A 20,939-nucleotide genomic window follows, 5' to 3' on the forward strand; every position below is an offset into this window, starting at 1 on the left:
GCAAATTTTTGCCTGGCTAAGTGTGGCGATGTGAGTGTAGCCATCGCTGGCGAATTTCTGGAGGTTAGTGAATTTGCCCCTACATCTCTGATCTCATCTCTATATACTCACCCAACCACTTACTATGCTCCTTTACTGACCTGCTACTCAACTCTTCTCTCATTACCTCCTCATACTCTCGCATTCAAGACTTTGCAAGGGCTGCACCCCTCCTCTGGAATTCTCTCCCACGGTCTGTCCTACTTTTTCCCAAACTTTCTGCTTTCAAGATCTCTTAAAACGCACTTCTTTAGAGAAGCCTACCCTCACTCTGCTTAGCTACCAAATGCAATACCTCATACAATACCTCATTTCTCACTCACTCAATTCTGATCTTGCCCACTCCCACACCTTGTGTCTTATTCCCTTCCCTTTAGATTGTAAGCTCCTTTGCACAGGGCCTTCCTCACCTTTTGTACCGGTATTGGCTGTAATGTATGTAACTCCATATGTTCTATGATTGTAATTAATGTGATTTAGTTGTATAAACACATTTACTTTAAAGCACTGCGAAATATGCTGGCGCTATATAAATACATTTTAATAATAATAAATAATCAAATCAACAGACCATTCGGATCTATCTTGAAAAATTCCAGAAAAGATCAAACGGTTAGCAATCCTTTAAAAACAGTAAGATTATTCATTTAATCTAATATTTAGAATATCCATTTTACCACCTTTTACATAGTAAGTAAGGTTGAAAAAAGACACATGTCCATCGAGTTCAACCTTTTTTTTTTTTTTTTTTATTAACTACCTATCTGCCAGTTGATCCAGAGGAAGGCAAAAAAAAACTCATCTGAAGCCTCTCCAATTTGCCTTAGACGGGGAAAAATTCCTTCCTGACTCCAAAATGGCAATCGGACTAGTCCCTGGATCAACTTGGACCATGAGCTATTTCCCATAACCCTGTTTTGATATCAAAAGACCATAACAATGTAGAAGAAAGAGAGATGCACCTTTATGAATACCCTAGGATCAAAAAGTATATTTCAAAATTCTGTTATAATTCTCATTTATGAAGAAACAAATAAAAGCATTTCAAAATTTAAACAAGAGAATGAAAAAAGGGTCAACACCTTCTAAACAAAGATAATTACAGAAGACAATTTTAAATGATTAATACTAGAAATAGAGAAGGCTACATCAGAACAATACTCTATATATACATGAGTGAGGATGCTGTACAGAAGGATACTGGAGTAATGTTGGATCTCTCTATTTGATATTTAGTCATTGTATAATATTCAACAGTTCAGCCCCCCCTAATCCATTTATACTGCTTTCTGCTATGGTCTGCTATGGTTTGGACCATACAGCTTGTATTAAGCATGTCGGAAATTCCATTTAGTAACGCAAACATAAAATAAAAAAGTATAAAAAAAGAAGAAATACTGGCCCTTAAAATTGGTCATAGACTTGCTGACCTCCAAGATATCTGATTGATTGACCGGGCTGGACTGCTATTGGATAGAAATATGGTAATTTTCAAAAACAGGTGTTTAAAGCTTTGATTCCGCTAATGATATTTAGCTTTATTAATCATAAAAATATATTTACATGTATAAACCTGCCGAACAGAGCTTGCATTTTTATACTTTACTTTTTATAATTTGGGGGATAAGCAAGACACTTTTGAGATTGTAATACATGGCCAAATAACACCTTATATTTAAAAAAAATCCCTTCATATAGGGCCATGGTTGTTTTTTGTGCTTTATAACTACACTTTTTCCTCATTCTATGCTTGTAATCTAATGTTTTAGTCTTGCATTAAACAATTGTTTTAGAATTTTAATATTTATTAAAATATAGCGACCATATGTGTCTATTAAAAACATTATGGCAAAGTAGTTTCATTTTCATTTAGTTAATTAAATGTTTCAAGTTTGGCACATATGAACAGCAAATTGTCTGATTTTACTTACCAAGGATTTGCAGTTTACAACTAGTACTCTACCCAATAAATGAAATTAATCTGAAAGAATGCCAGCTTATACAATATTCCAACTCTAGAAATCTTCCAAACATCTGCTGCATTCAAAGATGATGTTCCATTGGTAATCTACCCCTCACATTTTATAGGCCTGCTAATGAAGAATTACAAGGTGCTGTGTGCAAATGATTTCATTTATCATGGATATCAAATTGTGTGCGTAATTTGATGGTTTTAATTACTGATTTTTGTAGCAATATAATTGGAAGTAGTGAACCTTGGCCTCATTTGCCCTACAGATGATAGGGAGACAGAAGACATATGGTTGCACTGAATGCAGTATAGATAGATAGATAGATAGATAGATAGATAGATAGATAGATAGATAGATAGATAGATAGATTGATAGATTGATAGATAGATAGATGTCTTTTGGTGAGGACCACATTAGGTACACAGAAAAACAGCCCTCTTTACAGGTATGCACAGGGACACCTAAGCAAACCAACTGTTATTGAATACTGAAACAACCCAAGCTTGTCCCACCACCATTTACTGCTTCTGGTCTACTTTTTAAAAAACATAGGATAGTTGGCAAAATAAAAATGGCATTTCATATATATAAATCCAATCAACATGCTTTATATTTCCCCCCTTGCTGCAGTGTCTTGATTGCTCTTCTTTTAAGGGTAATGTACAAGGAGCATTTTGCTGCCAGTACAATTTCAAGCCCACGGCTGGCATTAAAAACTGGAAATTCCCTATCATTATCAAAACTGATATTCCACCCTGCCAGTGCAAACATGGGTCAGACATTCACATTTTTGCATAACTCTCTCAGCCTGCTTCTTCATCCCCACCCCATTTTGGCATGCTAATGAAATATTATGAAATAAGCAGAGGACTCCAGCATGCAGAACTACAGGTATGAGATCCGTTATCCAGAAACCCAATATCCAGAAAGCTCCAAATTATGGAAAGGCCATAAAACGTTTTTTTTTTTAACTCCTTTAAATTTGAATGAATTCAAATTCAACTTGGCAAAATATGTTTATTAAAATTGAATTATTAAAACTCGAACTAATATAAACGACCTGAAAACTTGAATCAAATTCCATTCAAATTTGATTAGAGTTTTTTCTCCGAAAAAAAACTTGAATGTCAGGCTGCAAACATCTCCAAATTGATGCCAGGACCTCTCCCATTGACTTAAACAGTAATTTGGCAGGTTTTAGGTGGCAAATAGTCTACTTTGAATTCTAAAAGGGCTAGAGATATATCTTGATAATCGAATTTGAATTTTTGTACAAAACTCTTTTGTACAAAATCGAGTTTGTATAATTCACTATTCAAATTTCAGTTTTGACCATAAAAAAAATGAAAAAATTCGAATTTTCAGTTCCACCCTTAATAAATCTGCCCCTTAATATAGTATTGTTTTTAGCATTTTTACTAATCATAGTTGCTGTTGAAAGATATGTAAAAATGTGTACCAACAAAGGAGAACCTAGTTAAACTTGAGTATTCCCATCACTTCAGTAATCTTCACTCAATACAATGCTTTGGTGATCACAATGATGGGTTTCATGAAAGTCAATCACAAATAGCATCATTTTCCCACACAATATGGAAACTTTGTTTCAGCCAGCTATCGCTAAGGGATAAGGCTAAAACCTGCTGTGTGCAATCATGGTCAAGTGCACTATTAAACCTTGATTGTTACTTCAGAATATCTAATAGTTAAGGATTAGGTCACAAACCAGAGCATAAATCACAACCCCTCTATAAAATGCATTCTTGTACTGTTTTCATATGTCTGTAGAGAGCACTGCAAGACTATGCAATAATGTGTGTGTATCATTTTCACCCTTACTAAGGTACAGAAGAATTTGTTCAATTTCTTTTTTTTAGAACCATTATGCTTTATCTCTTACAACTGTTCCCACTTTTATTTTCTAAAATGTACCTGCTTTGTCTGCAGCTGAAAAACATTACAACATATATGTTTTAGTTCTGCTTACCAGCCTCAAAAACACACAATTATGTACTATTATTACTGTATAATCATGTTTGTTTGACATAATAAGGTCACTTACCTATATAAAGTTGACTGTTGAGCTGCAAACGGATATGCCCATCAGAAGGAGTGATAATTGTTTTCTGTGGCAGCTGATCCACTTGAAGGGATGCTTCTTTTATATTTCTTTCTGCCTTTATGAAGTGCCACTGATTGTCATTTAAATTATAAGGTGACTGTACTGTAACCCCGAAGGGACCATTTCCAACGTCAAATGAAAATACCACTTCAGTTGGAGCTGTTAATAGGAGGATATTACTAAAGTTATGCCACTTATTGTTCATTCAGCTGAACGGGTTATCTTTACATGGTGGAAACGGTAACACATTTTAGCCCTAGACTAGTACTTTAAGGAGTACAGCATGCATTTGCACTGAGTTCAAGGCATTCAAGTAGAACATTATAAATTGCAAGAAACAGGTAGGCAGAGATATTACAACTGCAGAACTTGAATACCAGAAATTATTGAACTCAACAGGAAACACTGATAATCTGCTCAGCAGTACATTTACTTAAATATATTTGCTATTAGGCTATCTTTATTGTTCTTGCATAGTGCAGCAGGGGAATGTCTTCTGCAACTATTCATATTAAGCAAGTTCCACTTAAGAACTGAGTCACTACACCGTCATTCCCCTGTGACTACCTGTCTACCTCTAGTCTTCACCAGAGCTCAAAGGTGTTCAGAACTATTTACCAGCTACCTAAGAGTAATTAAAGTCTATGCTTCAGAGTAGTCACTGGCTATTTCATTTACTCTTTATTTGTGGAAGAGTATTTAAATACTCCTATATTAACTTTTTTTTGTTTTACTCTCAAATGTTATTGTTACTGTTTTTCCTAAAGGGGTGAAGTTACTGAAAAAAAGTTCTGATGTATTTGCTGAGACATTTAAATGTAGTTAAATCCTAATAGGTGTTGGGGAAATAACAGTAGTTCTGCATAGTTATACAGAGCAAACTTCATTACAGAAAAAGTCCTGCCCCAAATTAGTTTGAAAAGAAAAGTATGTGACTACATTACAGAAGCTGCAAGCAAAATGGGTTTAAAGCACTCTATATCGCCAAGGTTCTTATTTGAGATTATAACCATAATTATTACAAAAGAATGGTAATAAGAACTTACATTGCAATTCTATTCTTATAAAGTCTTTAATCCCCAGATTTTCTAGAAATAATCCAGACAGTGATGATGTTTTGAAGAAAAAAGATACATCGGCACTAATTTCACCATGAAGAGTAGGAAAGTGAAGGTATGATGTGACTGTATTGAAGGAAGCTGAATTCCAAAAACTTCCTAGGCATAGTAAGAGAAAATGCATTGGCTGAAGAAAGTTTCATATTTCTTTAATGGGTTAATTCAAGCTTTTAATGAGTAGAATTTTGTTTCAGTTAATTTCCTCTAAATGTGCAAAAAAATCATTGTACCTTTATTAATTAATATGTTAGCTTTCTTGTGTTTTAGAAATCAACACTGCATCTGTTTCAGCATGCTGTACCTTAATAAATGAATATAGTATACCAGCTTGCTATGCATCTTCAAAGCTTCCAGTCAAACACTGGCATCATGGCATTATTATAAGGACAAATGCTATACCTGGCATTGCTCTTGTTTTACTCAATATGGAAACTACACACAAATATACTATAAAGCTAAGTAATAAAAACTAACATTTTCCACTAGAAAAATAATCTATTGTACCATATTTATTTCAGTTTCCAAACAAATCAAAGGGACATCACCAATTCAGTTACCAGCAAGAGAAAATGATAGTATACATAAGTAGTAGTTGCTTACATAGTACCTGTCACACTTACCTATATATAGAAAACATCCTACTAAATATTATGCTATTATGTTTTTGTGCATGTAAAGCAAAGAGCTGCAGATGTGATAATCTTGCCACAGGTATTTAGGAAATCTAGGACAATAAGGGGCACATTTACTATGGGTCGAATATCGAGGGTTAATTAATTAATTAACCCTCGATATTCGACCAACGAAGTTAAATCCTTCGACTTTGAATATCGAAGTCGAAGGATTTACTGCAATTCGTTTGATCGAACGATCGAAGGAAAAATCTTTCGATCGACCAATTAAATCCTTAGAATCGAACAATTCGAAGGATTTTAATCCATCGATCAAACAATTTTCAGAAATTTTTTTTTTCTCAAATTTTTTTTTTATTCTAATCCTTCACTCGAGCTAAATAAATGTGCCACTAAGGGTTATATGCTTATCAGAATGCTTGGGACCTGAGTTTTTTTGTTGTCATTCTGTAACTTGGATCCCAATACCTTAGGTCTGCCAAAAAAAATATATACATTAATTAAATCCAATAGGTATGCTGCTAATATGGATTCATGCAACTAAATTGCTATCTGATTAGATTAGATTATTACAGATCAAAAATAAATGATCATTTGTGTAAAATGGGAGTTAGCCTTCCTGTAATTCAGAGCTTTATAGAGAATGGGTTTCCAGATAAGGGATTCTATGCCTGTACTAGGCTATTTAACCAAATATTTCTTCTTTTTTTTTCATTTGCCTTTTTTCAGTAATAAAACAGTACTTTCTACTTGATTTTAAGTAAACCATCCCTAATCCAAAATGATACCAAAACATTTTTTGAATTACACATAATACTAAATAATAGACATTTAAGAAATATTATTATTTAGTGTGGTCTTGGAATGAAAGATGTACTGTTACATCCTGTAAATTATAATCCATGCGGCTGCTAAAACATTCAACTCGCCATGCCAACACCGGTCTTCACGGACATGCTTTGGGGCCCCAGAACATTCTGCTGGGAGATTGACAGGGATACTAAAAAAACCAGAGATTGAACCAAAAACATAGTACAGACGTGTACTTGAGGTCAGGCAATTGGTCTAGGCAGGCAGCAAAGGTGCAATGTCAGAAACACAGAGTTAAAAAAACAGCAGCACAGCATTACTAAAGGCTTGAATAAAATTTAGGGATTCAGAGCAAGCTTGGGCAGAGTAAACAGGCCTTTTATTTCAAATTTTGCCCTAAAGTTATGTTCTAATGCCAGGACTTGTGCAGATAAAACAGGGAACTTGTTCACCAAGAGGTTAAAAAGCTTGTCTGTCACCCGGGGCACCAGACATGTACAGATTGAACACACAGACTTTTATCTTACACTGCCACAGCATTAATGATATAATGGTATATAATCTACAGTCTGGTCATTTCCCAATGGGACCAGACTGTAAATTATATCCTTATAAACAGCGCGTTCTGTCGCCAGAACGCGCCGTTTATAAACTTAAAGGGACAGCACTCGCAGCTGCTGCCATCGCCTCTACCCGACCTTCCCACCACTATAGCTTTCGGCTCTGCATTTGCTTACCTCCCACAAAGCGCTCCACCCCCTCCCTTCGGCTTCTCTTTGCTTCATAGCAGATCTCACTTCAGTAAAACATTATCTGCAGCTGCCTCACTAGCGTTTCTCTTCTCCATTTTCACTCCCCCTCGCATCAACTATCTGAAGTCTCGCCCCCCTCCCTTACCCTTCCAAAGTCTCGCTCCACCTCCCGTCCACTCTCTGAAGACTCGCTCAGCCTCCTTCCCTTGCCTTCACCCGTCTGTGATGCAGTGAAAGAAAATGTCACACAGTGCGGGAGCTAGCCTTCAGAGTGGATGGGAGGCGGAGCGAGACTTAGATAATGTAAGGGAGGGTGAGAGAGACTCCAGGTAGTGTATACGAAGGGGAGGAGACTTTGGTAATGCAGGGGGGGGCGCAAAAATGGAGAGGAATCCTGTGAAGAAAAAAAGGAAAGAACTACATCCTAGCTGCAACACACATGTGACATGACCATAGCAAGAAGAAATAAAGGTACCCAGCTAAATATACTAAAGTATGGCATAATTTAAAAAGCAAAGAACTCGTCAGAAAGTACAAACTGAACCCAGAAATTGTAGATTATAAAGAAGCCCAAATAGCGAGCCTGGGACAGGTGGAGCGGAAGGGGCACATGACTAAGGGGAGAGTAGAGGAAATTAAGGGGTAGTGGTGAGAGGTATTGTGGGAGTTGTAGTATGGAAAGGCAATGGAAAAGGGGGGCAGGGCTTAACCTTTAAATAAGGGCTGAAAGCGCGGGGGATCTCATTACCTGTAGATGGCACAGCAGTACAACGTCATGGCGCAGGACACGGGATCCATGGTGCTGGAGGGCCTCAGGTTGGCGCTGGCGGGCCACGACGGTGAGCGGATTCGCAGGGAGTTGCTGTCCCTCCTGGGGCCGTCGCAGGGCACGGCAGCTCCGGTGGCGGAAGAGGCGGCTGAGAGGCAGAGGCCGCAGCGCCGGGCCCGTGCGCCCGATCGCCTTAGTCCGGAGGGGATGTCGGGGCGGCGACGTCGGAGCACCTCCCCAGTTGCAGGGCCGTCGGGTCTGAGGTCGGCTGGGAGTGGATCGGGGCAGCGCGCTCCTGTGAGCGCTTCCAGGCAAGTGGGGAGCAGTGTGTCTGGGCCCCAGGCAGGGGCGGTGCGGAGTGGCAGAGGGAGGCGCACGTCCGTGCGCCTTGGGAGTCGGGTTGCGTCTGCGGCTCCGGCCTCCGGTGCCTCTGGACTGGCAGCGGCAGGCTCCGGGGGTGGGGCTGGGAGCCGGCGCGGGAGCCGCGGGGTTGTGGCGGCCTCAGGACGCCGGGACGGTGTTCGGGCGGCATCTGTGGCTCTGCCCTCCGGTGCCTCAGGGATGGCTGCGGCAGGCACTGGGGGCGGGGCTCGGGGCGGGAGCCAGGCAGGGGCGGCTTCTCGGCAGGGGGACAGGGTGCGCAGGCTGGCGCAGCTGGCCCCTGTTGGCACCTCGTTGGGAGAGGTTGGTGGCGGTGAACAGGTGGATGCTGGGGCCCCTGCAGGGGGGGATGTGGCTCAGGCGGGTGCAGCAGCCACGGCACCTGTGCGGCGGCTGGATTCGGATGGGGAGGTGGCTGGAGCTGCTGGGTCCCAGGTGGAGGCGGTTGGCGGGAGAGAGCGGTCTGTCGGGGGGGACCTTGGCGGGAGTCCCCCTGCTGGAGGGGACCGGGGTAGGAGCAGGTCTGCTTCGGTGCAGGGATCGTGGAGGAGTGCATCCTTCGGCCGCGAGGGGTCGGGTGAGCGGTGGAGGGAGTCGAGGAGCGGACTGGGTGGGCGCCCCAGATCCAGGAGTCGGGTGCGCAGCAGGTCGAGGGATTGCAGGAGCAGGGATGCTGGCGGGCGACGGTGGGGGCATAGGCGGGAGTTTGAGAGGGCCGGGCTTTCTCCCCGGAATATGCGTGCTATGTCTCCCTGTCGCTTTTCTCCTCCTAGGTCTTCAGATCGGCGTGCCGGCGGTCACGATGGAAGGCATTCGGCTCGGGAGTCGCGGTCCAGGAGTCATTTGTACGGACCTGCACGGGAGCGTGAGTCGAGGGAGGTCGGTGCGAGTGGACAGACGGCCCAGCAGGGTGCTCCCGGGATTGGGCCAGGTGGTGAGTGCTCCGGTGGTGCCCCGGGTGCTAGCGCCACGCAGGGTTTATTGTTGGGGTTGAAGGATCTCTTAGCTAGGTGGGAGTCGGGGACGCCCCAGGCGGGGGTTTCCAGGGTGTGGGCGCCTGTGGGGGCTCAGGAGCCACTGGCAGGGCCCTCCACTACTGCGATCGGCGCGGGGGCGACGGGCGCGGCGGCGGTGGTGTCGGACAAGGAGGGCGTCGGGCTTCCGAAGGAGACGGTGGGGGGCGACCTGCCCTCACCAGGGACTGTGCCGGAGGCGGCCCGGCAGGGAGCTTACGTTTCCTTTACGGGTCCTTTAGGGGCGCATGTGAAAAAGGAGGTGAAGGAGAAGATCTGGAAGGGGGAGTTTGTGGAGATTTTCTCCCTTCTTCCCCTGGAGGAGGCGGTTGAGCTGAAGGATGATGATAAAAAAGATGGGAAAAAGGAGGAGGAGGAGAGGAGCAAGAGATATAGGAAGATTCCGAAGGTTTTCGGGAACTGGCTCCGGGCCTTTTGCATTTTGGCCAGTATCATTGGGGAAAAGCATTCGGATCGATGCTCATCCCTGTTTAGTTACGTGGACGGAATCTGGGAGGCTTACCGGGTTTATGGCGGTTTGGCGTGGTGGCGGTATGATGAGCAGTTCCGTCAGAAGTTAGCGGCCAACCCGGGGATGGGATGGGACCAACTGGATATGCCTCTTTGGTTGCGGTTGATGACCGCGCAAAAGGCTTACCCCTTTCAGAGAAGCGCCGGGGGGACGCAGTCGGGGGCCTCGCCGGCGGGATTCAAGCCTGGCTTCTGTTGGCAGTTTAACGAGGGACAGTGCAAGTGGGGGGGATCGTGTAAATTTAAGCACGAATGCACAGGCTGTGGGGGTGTACACCCTTACGCCAAATGTTTCAAGAAAGGGAGAACGGGATCCAAGCCTGGGGAGACTAGCAAAGGGGAGGACACCGGTGAACCTCGCCGCGATGCGCCCGTGGTTAGATCGGTACGGTAGGAAAGGGGATGCGGAGTTACTTAGGGTGGGGTTCAGTGAGGGGTTTCGGATTCCGTTTCAACCTAGGGCACAAGGGGAGGTCCACGGGAATCTCAAATCGGTGGCAGGGAATTTGGAGGTGGTGCGTCAAAAATTACGTAAGGAGGTTGAGCTCGGCCGGATGGCCGGCCCTTTTGCAGCCTCCCCTTTGGCGGACCTGAGAGTGTCGCCCTTGGGGGTGGTTCCGAAAAAGGATCCGGGGAAGTTCCGATTGATTCATCATTTATCGTACCCTAAAGGCATGTCGGTAAATGATGATATTGACCCGGATCTTTGCTCGGTTTCGTACACGTCCTTTGACCAGGCTGTGGCGGTGGTCAAGAAGGCGGGGTCGGGGGCGTGGTTGGCGAAGGCGGATATAGAATCGGCGTTTCGATTGTTGCCCATTCACCCTGATTGCCATCACTTGCTGGGATGTGCGTTTGAGGGTTGTTTTTACGTTGATCTATGCCTGCCTATGGGTTGCTCGATTTCGTGCGCGTATTTTGAGAAATTTAGTTCGTTCTTGGAGTGGGTGGTGCGGCGCCGGGCGAATTCCGCGGGCTTGGTGCACTATTTGGACGATTTCCTGTGTGTCGGACCGGCCTCTTCTGACGAGTGTTTCCATATTTTGGAGACTCTTCAGGAGGTGGCGGGGGATTTTGGGGTGCCATTAGCGCCCGAGAAAACGGTGGGACCGGTGACCTGCCTTTGTTTCCTAGGTTTGGAGATCGACACGGTGGCGGGCGAATGTCGGCTGCCTCTGGATAAGTTGAATGATTTGAAGGACTGGGTGAGCCGTTTAGCACAGAAGCGCAAGGCGACGGTGCGGGAGGTGCAGTCCTTGCTGGGCAGGCTCAACTTTGCCTGTCGAGTGATTGTGATGGGCAGAGTTTTCTGCCGGCGCCTGGGCCTGCTGTTGGCAGGCGCGAAGGGGCCCCATCACCATCTACGGTTGCCTCAGGAGGTGAGGGCGGATTTGGAGATTTGGCGGCGGTTTCTGGACACGTTTAATGGGAAGTTGATTTTCCCAGAGGCAGAGGTCTCCAATTCTGAATTGCAGCTGTTCACTGATGCGGCGGGTGGCGGTGGTTTTGGCGCTTACTTAGGCGGACGTTGGTGTGCTGAAATGTGGCCTCAGGAGTGGACTTTGCTGGGTTTCACTAAGAATTTGTGTTTTTTGGAGATGTTCCCGATTGTGATCGCTTTATTTCTTTGGGGGGACGTGCTGGCCAACAGGCGGGTTGTATTCACCACGGACAATATGGGAGTGGTGCAGGCCATAAACAGGCAGTCGGCTTCCTCGCTGGAGGTTGTGCGACTTTTGAGGATTTTGGTGCTGCGCTGCTTGCAATTAAATGTGGGTTTCCGGGCGGTTCATCTGGAGGGGGTGAGGAATGAGATTGCCGATGCTTTGTCTCGATTCCAGTGGGAGCGATTTCGACGCCTGGCACCAGGAGCAGACAGGGAGGGCCATCCTTTCCCAGCGGGTCTTTGGAAAATCGGGACGGCCGGATTGGAGGGCTGGTGAGATCCTCAGTGGCTGAGTCAACTTGGGCCTCATATGGTAAGGTCTGGGAGGAGTGGCAGCAATTACTCTCTTGGGTTGGGAGATCGGAATACCCGCAGGGTGGTCAGGAGGTTATGCTGTGGTGGGTATTCTGGATGGCGGAACGGGGACGGTCGGTTGCCCAGATTGAGAAGAGCATGTCGGCACTGGCCTTTATGTTCAAGCTTCAGGGGGGGGACGATTTGACGAAAGGTTTTGTCATCAGACAGGCCGTGAAGGGGCTGAAGAAAGGGCGGATGAGGCCGGACTCCCGGAGGCCGGTGACGGTAGGGTTGCTGGGAAGTTTGATGCGGGTTTTGGGGGACATTTGTTTTTCCTGTTACGAGGAGACCCTGTTCGGGGCGGCTTTTGCCCTGGCGTTTTTTGGAGCCTTTCGAGTGGGTGAGCTGGTGAGCCATAGCAAAAGGGTCCCTGGGGGGCTTCAATTGGAGGACATTGAACTGGGAACGGACAGGGTTGACATATGGCTCAGGCGGTCTAAAACGGATCAAGCGGGTAAAGGTAGGAAGGTGGTGTTGTATGCATTGCATGGGGGGTCGATTTGCCCATGGGAGAACGTGCAGCGGTTTTTGGCATCCCGTCCGGGGTTGGTGGGTACGTTCCTGATTCATGAGGACGGCACGCCATTGACCAGGTACCAATTCATAAGGATTTTCCGGTTGGGTTTGGGGAAGTTAAATAGGCCTCCTCTTGAGTATTGTTCTCATTCTTTCCGGATCGGGGCAGCCACGGAGGCCGCACGGCTCGGTTTGAGTGATGCAGTCGTGAAAAGGATTGGCCGGTGGGAGTCTAAACGGTTCCAGAGCTATGTGAGGCCGGCTTTGGTTTGAACGGGGGTGCATGCGGGAGGGTGTACAATCTGCTTGATGCGTTTTTTGGTTGGTGTTGTTTGTTTGTTCATTGGTGTGGTTGTAATTTGTTATTTATTAAGGTGGATGTCTACAAGTCTGGATCCTGGGACATTCTTTTGTGCGCTGGGCGGAAAAGAGAGCCGCAGTTCGGTTGCGGGGTCGGCAGCTGGGCTTTCCGGACCGTTTGGTTGAAGTGAAGTGGTTTGGCTTCCCTGGATTGTTGTGGCCCGGTGTGTTTGATAAGGTGGTAAGTTTGTCGATGAGTGAACCGCACCCCCACGTATTGGTTCTGCATGTGGGCGGTAATGATATGGGGATAATGTCTCAGAGGGACTTGGTTCGACAAATGAAAATCGATATCGACAAGCTTCGGTCATTGTTTGTGGGGGTGGTTCTTGTGTGGTCGGAAATGATACCCAGGTTGGTGTGGAGGTGGGCCAGAGATCATTCGGCAATGGAAAGGAGCAGAAGGAAGCTTAACCAGTTGCTTAGTGTTTTTATTCGGAGGTCCGGTGGGGTGGTGGTACGGCACAAAGATTTGGAGCGGGCAGTGCCGGGACATTATAGGCGTGATGGAGTGCATTTGTCAAATGTTGGGCTTGATTTGTTTAACCTTGGTTTGGGTGATGGGGTGGAAAGGGCTGCTTTTCTGGTGTCTGGGGTAGCGCGGCCTGCCTAAGGGGTTATGCAGGCGGCGCAGTGGCATAGTGGGGCTGCCCTAATGGGTAGCCAAAAAGGGGGCTGGAAGGTAAAGTGAGGTCGGTTGGATAGGCCTGGGGCGAGGCTAAGGGGGCAAGGAGGCACCGTAAGTGAGGAAACGGGTGACGGAGTCTTAGCCTTAGGCTAGTTAATGGGTTTTGACTAAGAAGGGTTTGGGAAGTTATTGTAAACATTGTTAAATGTTATGTGCAGCCTTCAGCGGCTATTATTTTATGCAAAGTGTGATGTGTTATTATTTTATGCTGGTATGTTTGTTATAAGTTAAATAAGAACAATTGAAGGAAAATGTTACTTAATAAAACAAGCTGCGGCCTTTTTCACCAAATGATCTGTGTTGGAATGTATTTATGGGGTGTTGGAGTATTGTATCGGAATCGAAGCATACTATAGTCAAGAAGCCCAAATAGCGAGCCTGGGACAGGTGGAGCGGAAGGGGCACATGACTAAGGGGAGAGTAGAGGAAATTAAGGGGTAGTGGTGAGAGGTATTGTGGGAGTTGTAGTATGGAAAGGCAATGGAAAAGGGGGCAGGGCTTAACCTTTAAATAAGGGCTGAAAGCGCGGGGGATCTCATTACCTGTAGATGGCACAGCAGTACAACGTCCCTCCCTCCCGCCCTTTTGGAAGTGGGGGGGGTGGATGGTTATGTCGCAGCAGGGCATAGTGGGGCTGCCCTAATGGGTAGCCAAAAAGGGGGCTGGAAGGTAAAGTGAGGTCGGTTGGATAGGCCTGGGGCGAGGCTAAGGGGGCAAGGAGGCACCGTAAGTGAGGAAACGGGTGACGGAGTCTTAGCCTTAGGCTAGTTAATGGGTTTTGACTAAGAAGGGTTTGGGAAGTTATTGTAAACATTGTTAAATGTTATGTGCAGCCTTCAGCGGCTATTATTTTATGCAAAGTGTGATGTGTTATTATTTTATGCTGGTATGTTTGTTATAAGTTAAATAAGAACAATTGAAGGAAAATGTTACTTAATAAAACAAGCTGCGGCCTTTTTCACCAAATGATCTGTGTTGGAATGTATTTATGGGGTGTTGGAGTATTGTATCGGAATCGAAGCATACTATAGTCATGAATAATGTACCCCCCACTGAAAATTTATAAAGATATTAATAGTCACCTCGGAGTTATGTGACCTGTATAAAAGCTTTTATATGGTCACATAACTCCTCGGTAACATAATATCTTTATAAATTACAGTAGGGGGTACATTATCCACTATATAATCTGCTTCCAAAGACATTTTCCCAAGAAAGTTATTTTTATCCAATATCTGTAATATATGTGCTCTATTGGTTTCTCTGTAGGAATAAATTGCTCTAAAAATCAATGCAATATTTTCCAGTGCAGATACCCTATTAAACAAATTATATTGAACTTGATTTTACACAACACTGGCAGGATGAAGTATGTAGACCTGAGAGCTCAGGAAACTAAGGGGCAGTGGATACTGTACATAAAATAGAGTGTGCAGCCAAAGGGTTTAAAATAGAATTATAAACCTGGAAAATCAAATCTGACTCAATCTAAAGTGCGTAAAGCATGAAAAAACTGTCCTTCATTTCGTAGGATAACTTCTATTTAAAATTAATCATTTTCATATTTTCTCACAGACCAATAAAACACCCTTTGGCATTTTTTTCGAAAAATTATTGAGGAAATGTTAAAAGTTATACATAGGGATGTAACGTATTGGTAACTGTTAGCATGGATAAGTAAAAAAACCATGCAACAAACAATGGTTAAATACACCTTATGTGAGAATCTGTTAAGGGGCAGATCTATTAAAATGTGAATTTAGAGCTCACCATAGAAAAACTCACTCACGTACAATTCATTCTTATGGGATTTTTACAGGTGTCTTTATCAAAAAGTGAACTCATATTTTCACCCATTTATAAATACATTTCCAAATACAGTTTTCATAGAAATGTACGGTAGATAATAATAAGTGAGTTTTTCTGTGCGGAGCTTTAAATCTGCCCTTTAGTGTAGCTAAAACATTGCCTGGTCTTATAGCAACTTATAGAAATGTTTTATATAATATGTGACAAATGTTAGCAATGCTACAGGCAAAAGTTAACATTATTAACACTTATGTGGAAGCCAACTAGATCTTTGAGTATAACTAATAAGCCTCTAATCTTATATTAAAGTAAATGTTTCATAATGTACAAGATAATGCTTTAAGCATTAATAAATTATATTCATTAATAATAAGCAATACCCAATGCCCAGTTTTGCCTGCCCAGTTTTCCCAATAAGGGGAATTGGCCAGGATTCTCCGAGACTGACAAAGATTGGTTAAGCCATGTCATAGCCCTGCCCCTCAAACTGCTCTGCCCCTACAATGCCACCTACAATGCCACAACATCACTGCCTGCCCAATGTCAGCATGCCTTATGTGATCACAATCAGAAGATTAGATTTAAAATATTTCAGAATAATAAAACCCGTTAAACTGTGCATTATTATGATTATTTGAAGCTCCACTGTTGAATAAAAACAGCATTTTATTAAAGAGGTAATTGATGTTATAAATTTGGTTTTATTTTTAAACTATGTTTCATGGTTTTTTTAACTGTTGAGTTTTTTTTATTCTGCAGCTCTTTAGGTTGGAACGTGGTACTATCACATGGCTCTGGGCAAATTTGCACAGTAACAGATAGCAACCAGTCAGCAATCAACTGGGCACTTGATAGCAGACTGACGGATGAAATAGAGAGGGCCTTAATGTCAGATAAGCACATATATGGCATCTTGATGAATCCACGCTGCGATTATGGATGACACTTGCAAGAAATTTGCATTCAAAATTTCAGGTTGGAGAGAGGGCAGCTCAGATAGGGAAATCATTATCATTTTAAAATATACGTAAAACATCAAAGACCAACTATACATCTATAGATTATACTAAAATGTCAGTTGTAAGAGTTTGGAAAATTTTTATGAATTAACTTACTATCTCCCCAACAAAGCAGAGGTCCAAGTTTATAAGTAGCTTCTGACTGAGGGCGATCTGTGTCTGTAATCACAATTTTCGTAACTGGGAGATGATCTTTATAAGAAAGGAAGCCTGTATCATTTGACCTGAGAAGGAAATTAAATGGATCATATTAACAGCAAATATACTGTGGTAAACAGTGGTGTGCAATATGTCATTTGAGTTGCAGGGCTGGAAAAAGATGGCTAGATGGACATTCACATATACATGTTCATTTCTAAGCAGATAACTATGAGCGTACCAGAAGTGTTCTGTACATGGTCAAATCCTAATATCACCAGGTGCATACAACCAACAAAGTTTGGCAATGTTATTATTATACTGTATACTGTCTTTTTAGATTGATTGATCTAATTTTACCTCAAGATAAAATCATAAAGCAATACATCATAAACTGGATTGAAATCCTGTCTAAAACCCACTTACTTTATTGATGGTGCCTTGCCTAAAATGGTGCTTTCCTGCATCATGCTACTTTTCATAACCCCTGGCACTAATGGTGCATTTTGTAATAGCCTAAGGTGCTTCTCTGTGGATTCGAAAGGGGGAACGTAATATGTTTGATTAACACAAAAAGCGTTCGCAAAGAACATTGCGAATGTTAGCAACCATTTTTGCCCGGATACAGACCTCAGCAACTTCCTTGCACAGTTTGCTACCAAATGGTGTTTGAGAACATTCACAGTATTATGTATAAAAATTTCTCAATTGCAAATCATATTTTGCAACAAAATATATAACAAAATTCCGAAGCCAGCCAATTATTTTACATTGCAAGCAGTGCTAAACATTCGCAAAAACGCAATTTTAAACATCACTTGCGATTTTAAATAACATTGCCCCTAATATGCTACATGCTAGGGTGGTAAGTAGTACCATGAGAAGACTTGACCAACTCCTTTGAATACTATTCACTGAGTAAACAAACACAGGCTTCTCTGATGTCCTACTTTTATTATTAGTTCATGGCAGGCAATGAAAAAAGTTATCTCTGGAAAAAGGCAGTGACTAAGCCATATACTGACAGAAGTACCACTTTTAAGATTGTGCCTTGGACATGACAGAAACAAATTGTATATTTGAACTTTTTTTTCTCAAAGAGCAATGTATGTAAAAGTTGTCCAAATACCCCAAAAACAAACCCTTGTTGGAGGTTCCCGTTTTTAAAATGAGCTTACACTTAAGCAATAGCATACATTGCTTTTATTTTAACTTTTTCTGCATGTTGAATTGCCTTTATCAAAAGCTTTTGAAAATTGTTCTTTTATTGTTTAATCTTACTCTTGTCTTCTTGAGCTACATCAGTACAATCATTACCATTCACTTTTGTCAGCATCACAATTACAGTAAAGCTGGGAATCAATGCAATTCTCTTCAATCCCACATGAACATTTATTGACTTCTGGTGAAGATCCACTCCAGTATGTCTGTGTTTCGTTAGTTCTTCCTACCCACCAACTGTAAGGAATGTGACCTAAAACAAACAAAATTAATTCGTTATTTGCAATATATACATGCAAATGTTTGTGTGTATATATATATATATATATATATATATATATATATATATATATATATATATATATATACATATATATATATACTGTATATATATATATATATATAAATATATATGTACATATATATATATATACATATATATATATATATATATATATATATATATATAAAATTATGTAGTATGTATGTGTATGTTTTACCCAAAACCCATAAGTAGCTGGTAAGTCTAATATCTGTATATCTACTAGTATCTAGAGAATAATTCACTGCCTTTTGTAAAATATAAGGATATTAACAGAGATCATCAGTTCAATTTGCTTTTATAAAAGTCATAGGAAAATAAGGTGACTTCTAATATCCTACTTTGAGTTGAGAATTAAGTTGTCAGAGCTAGGATTCCTTGGTAGTCTACGTTTTACCACATGGCACTTAATTGTTGTATATTTATACTTATTTATTTGAGATTATTTATTATAATGTTGTGTGATTTTCTATACTGTAAAATTGTACAGCACTGCATATCCTAGCAGCAATATTTAAATAAAATTATACCAACATTATTCTTGCACTACAAATGTTTGAGACACATTCAATGTTTAACTTTGTATTTAAGCAAATCTATAAGTAAGGAAAGTGCTGATCATTTCACATTAAAATATCCACTGGGCATTAAAATAACAATGTTTGTTGTACTAATTAAATTGCATTTGTTTTATACTATATTTTTATTTATATATTCACAGAACAAAAATCTACACCAACAGTGCACATAAATATCAAGATGCTGAACCATTAATAAACAAACTTTAATTTGCAAAATGTTGACATTTATTTAAAAATTAGGCTATAACATGTTGATAGGGTGTATTTTATGATCATATTTTATAACAAAAATAGTGATTCAATTTATATACATAAATACTTCAAAGATAATTTGGCACTGGAATATGAAACAAGCGATTCTAATCCATCCAAGTAATGCCCAGTATCCTCCAGTGCTGCACCTTCAGGGGGATATAGAATGCATTTTTTTATGTAAAAAGGTAAATAAAAATGAACATGTTATGTTAAGGATCCAGTGCCATAAGGTCCTTAACAACATTCCAGGAGATCCTGTAATAGTGGTTGCACATTAAGGGGCAGATTTATCAAGAGTCGAATTTCGAAGTGAAAAAAACTTTGAAATTCGGCCATCGAATAAACTAGTCCAACATTCGTACAAGTCGAAGTATTTTTAAGATTGTACGATCGTACTTCGAATCGACCATGTGAACGATTAAATTGTATGGTCGTACAATTTTACAAAAAAATCCTCAGACTTCTCAAAACTTAGCCAAATACTGCCTATAGGTTCTAGGAGTTCCCCATAGGCTAACATAGCAATTCGGCAGGTTTAAGGTGGAGAAGTGTCGAAGTCAAATTTTTTTAAAGAGACAGTACTTCGATTTTCAAATGGTCGAATTTGTGAAGTATTTTCAATTCGAATCAAGGCGAATTTGGCCTATCTGATGGTCGAAGTACCCAAAAATTTCGAAATTCAAAGTTTTTAAATTCGAAAATTCACTTCAACCCTTAGTAAATGGGCCCCTATGAATATATACATAAGTAGAAGGAAAGAGAGTATACTGAATGAAGGAAGATACAACAGAAAAGAAGATCAGAACAATAGCTACAGTTCTCTAAATTAACAAACCAATACACTTCTGCACATATCTCCTGAAGTTCCTGGTTGTCTCCTCCACTCATCCCCCAGCTGCTGTCTTTTCCTACCGCAAAAATCTGCTGCCAACGCCTATCTTAAATATCCCAATAATAAGCAATGGTCAAGAACAGAAGATCAGGCAGTGTTTGTCCTTTCTATGCCAAATGTTACAGTAATCAAGTAACCAGAGCAGCTTGAGGACATGGTTAGGGAAGAAGGAAAGGGAAACACAATTAACAAAATAGGCTGTTTTTTATATTTTTAAAAATGTATTAAATGTGGAATTATTTTCAAAGAGTTTTAAATATGAAATATATGCTACTTATTTTCTGTTCCTCTATGTTTTTTTGAAACAGATAAAAGATGCCTGAACAGTGATGGAAAACAAGGATCTATTTTACAGATAAACATTTTTAAAGGATAGAAATATTAGAGGGTTAAAGAGTCAAATGAATTTTAATATTTTTTTAGTCTTACTGGTTCTTTAAGCAAACAAAATGGAAAAGTAAGTATGGACTGTGAAGCTTGAAGCTGTATTACTTCTACAATATATGCAGTTAGTTTTTTTGGTTTTACAGTGAAGTATGTAGCTTTGTGGGTAATGTGTAGATTTATTTTGCTTTAAGAAATGTTCCGCAAATAACCTTATTTTTCATTATTGTCATATATTTTACTTTTATTAGTAGAAAGAGCACCAGGAGTCTACATACTCACTGAGGCATGATATTAGAATCATTTATCTTGAGGAGTTCACGTCTACATTTTAAAATTACAGGTGAGAACAAAGGGATATGCTAAACTGGATGAAATTTATATTCTGTAAAAACAAATACTGTACTGTAACGTGATAAATATTTAAACTTGCTGAAGTAGAAATACATTACATTGTTCTTTGTAAAGAGAAAAACTGAATTTTGCTAATATATAAAATAGAAATTTTTCATTTTGTTTTTATACAAGATGTTAAGCAGCTCCAAACTCTTATCCTTTTGGTTGAATAACAATAAGTGGATATAACAATGT

At 41.4% G+C, this 20,939-nt stretch overlaps 1 protein-coding gene across 2 annotated transcripts in view; it reads right to left on the reverse strand.

Annotated features, from left to right (window-relative positions):
* Window positions 1-20,939, reverse strand: part of LOC121399446 (contactin-associated protein-like 4) — a 183,851-nt gene that overhangs the window by 14,535 nt on the left and 148,377 nt on the right. For both annotated transcript variants that reach the window (XM_041580166.1, XM_041580167.1), the window contains 4 exons: window positions 18,011-18,167; window positions 16,652-16,779; window positions 5,181-5,351; window positions 4,075-4,293 (listed from right to left, as the gene is read on the reverse strand). In XM_041580166.1, coding sequence (XP_041436100.1) covers window positions 4,075-4,293; window positions 5,181-5,351; window positions 16,652-16,779; window positions 18,011-18,167 — 675 coding nt within the window. The remainder of the gene's footprint in view (window positions 1-4,074; window positions 4,294-5,180; window positions 5,352-16,651; window positions 16,780-18,010; window positions 18,168-20,939) is intronic.

Source organism: Xenopus laevis, chromosome 1S (genome assembly GCF_017654675.1).
Source record: "Xenopus laevis strain J_2021 chromosome 1S, Xenopus_laevis_v10.1, whole genome shotgun sequence".
Classification (NCBI taxonomy): Eukaryota; Metazoa; Chordata; class Amphibia; order Anura; family Pipidae; genus Xenopus; species Xenopus laevis.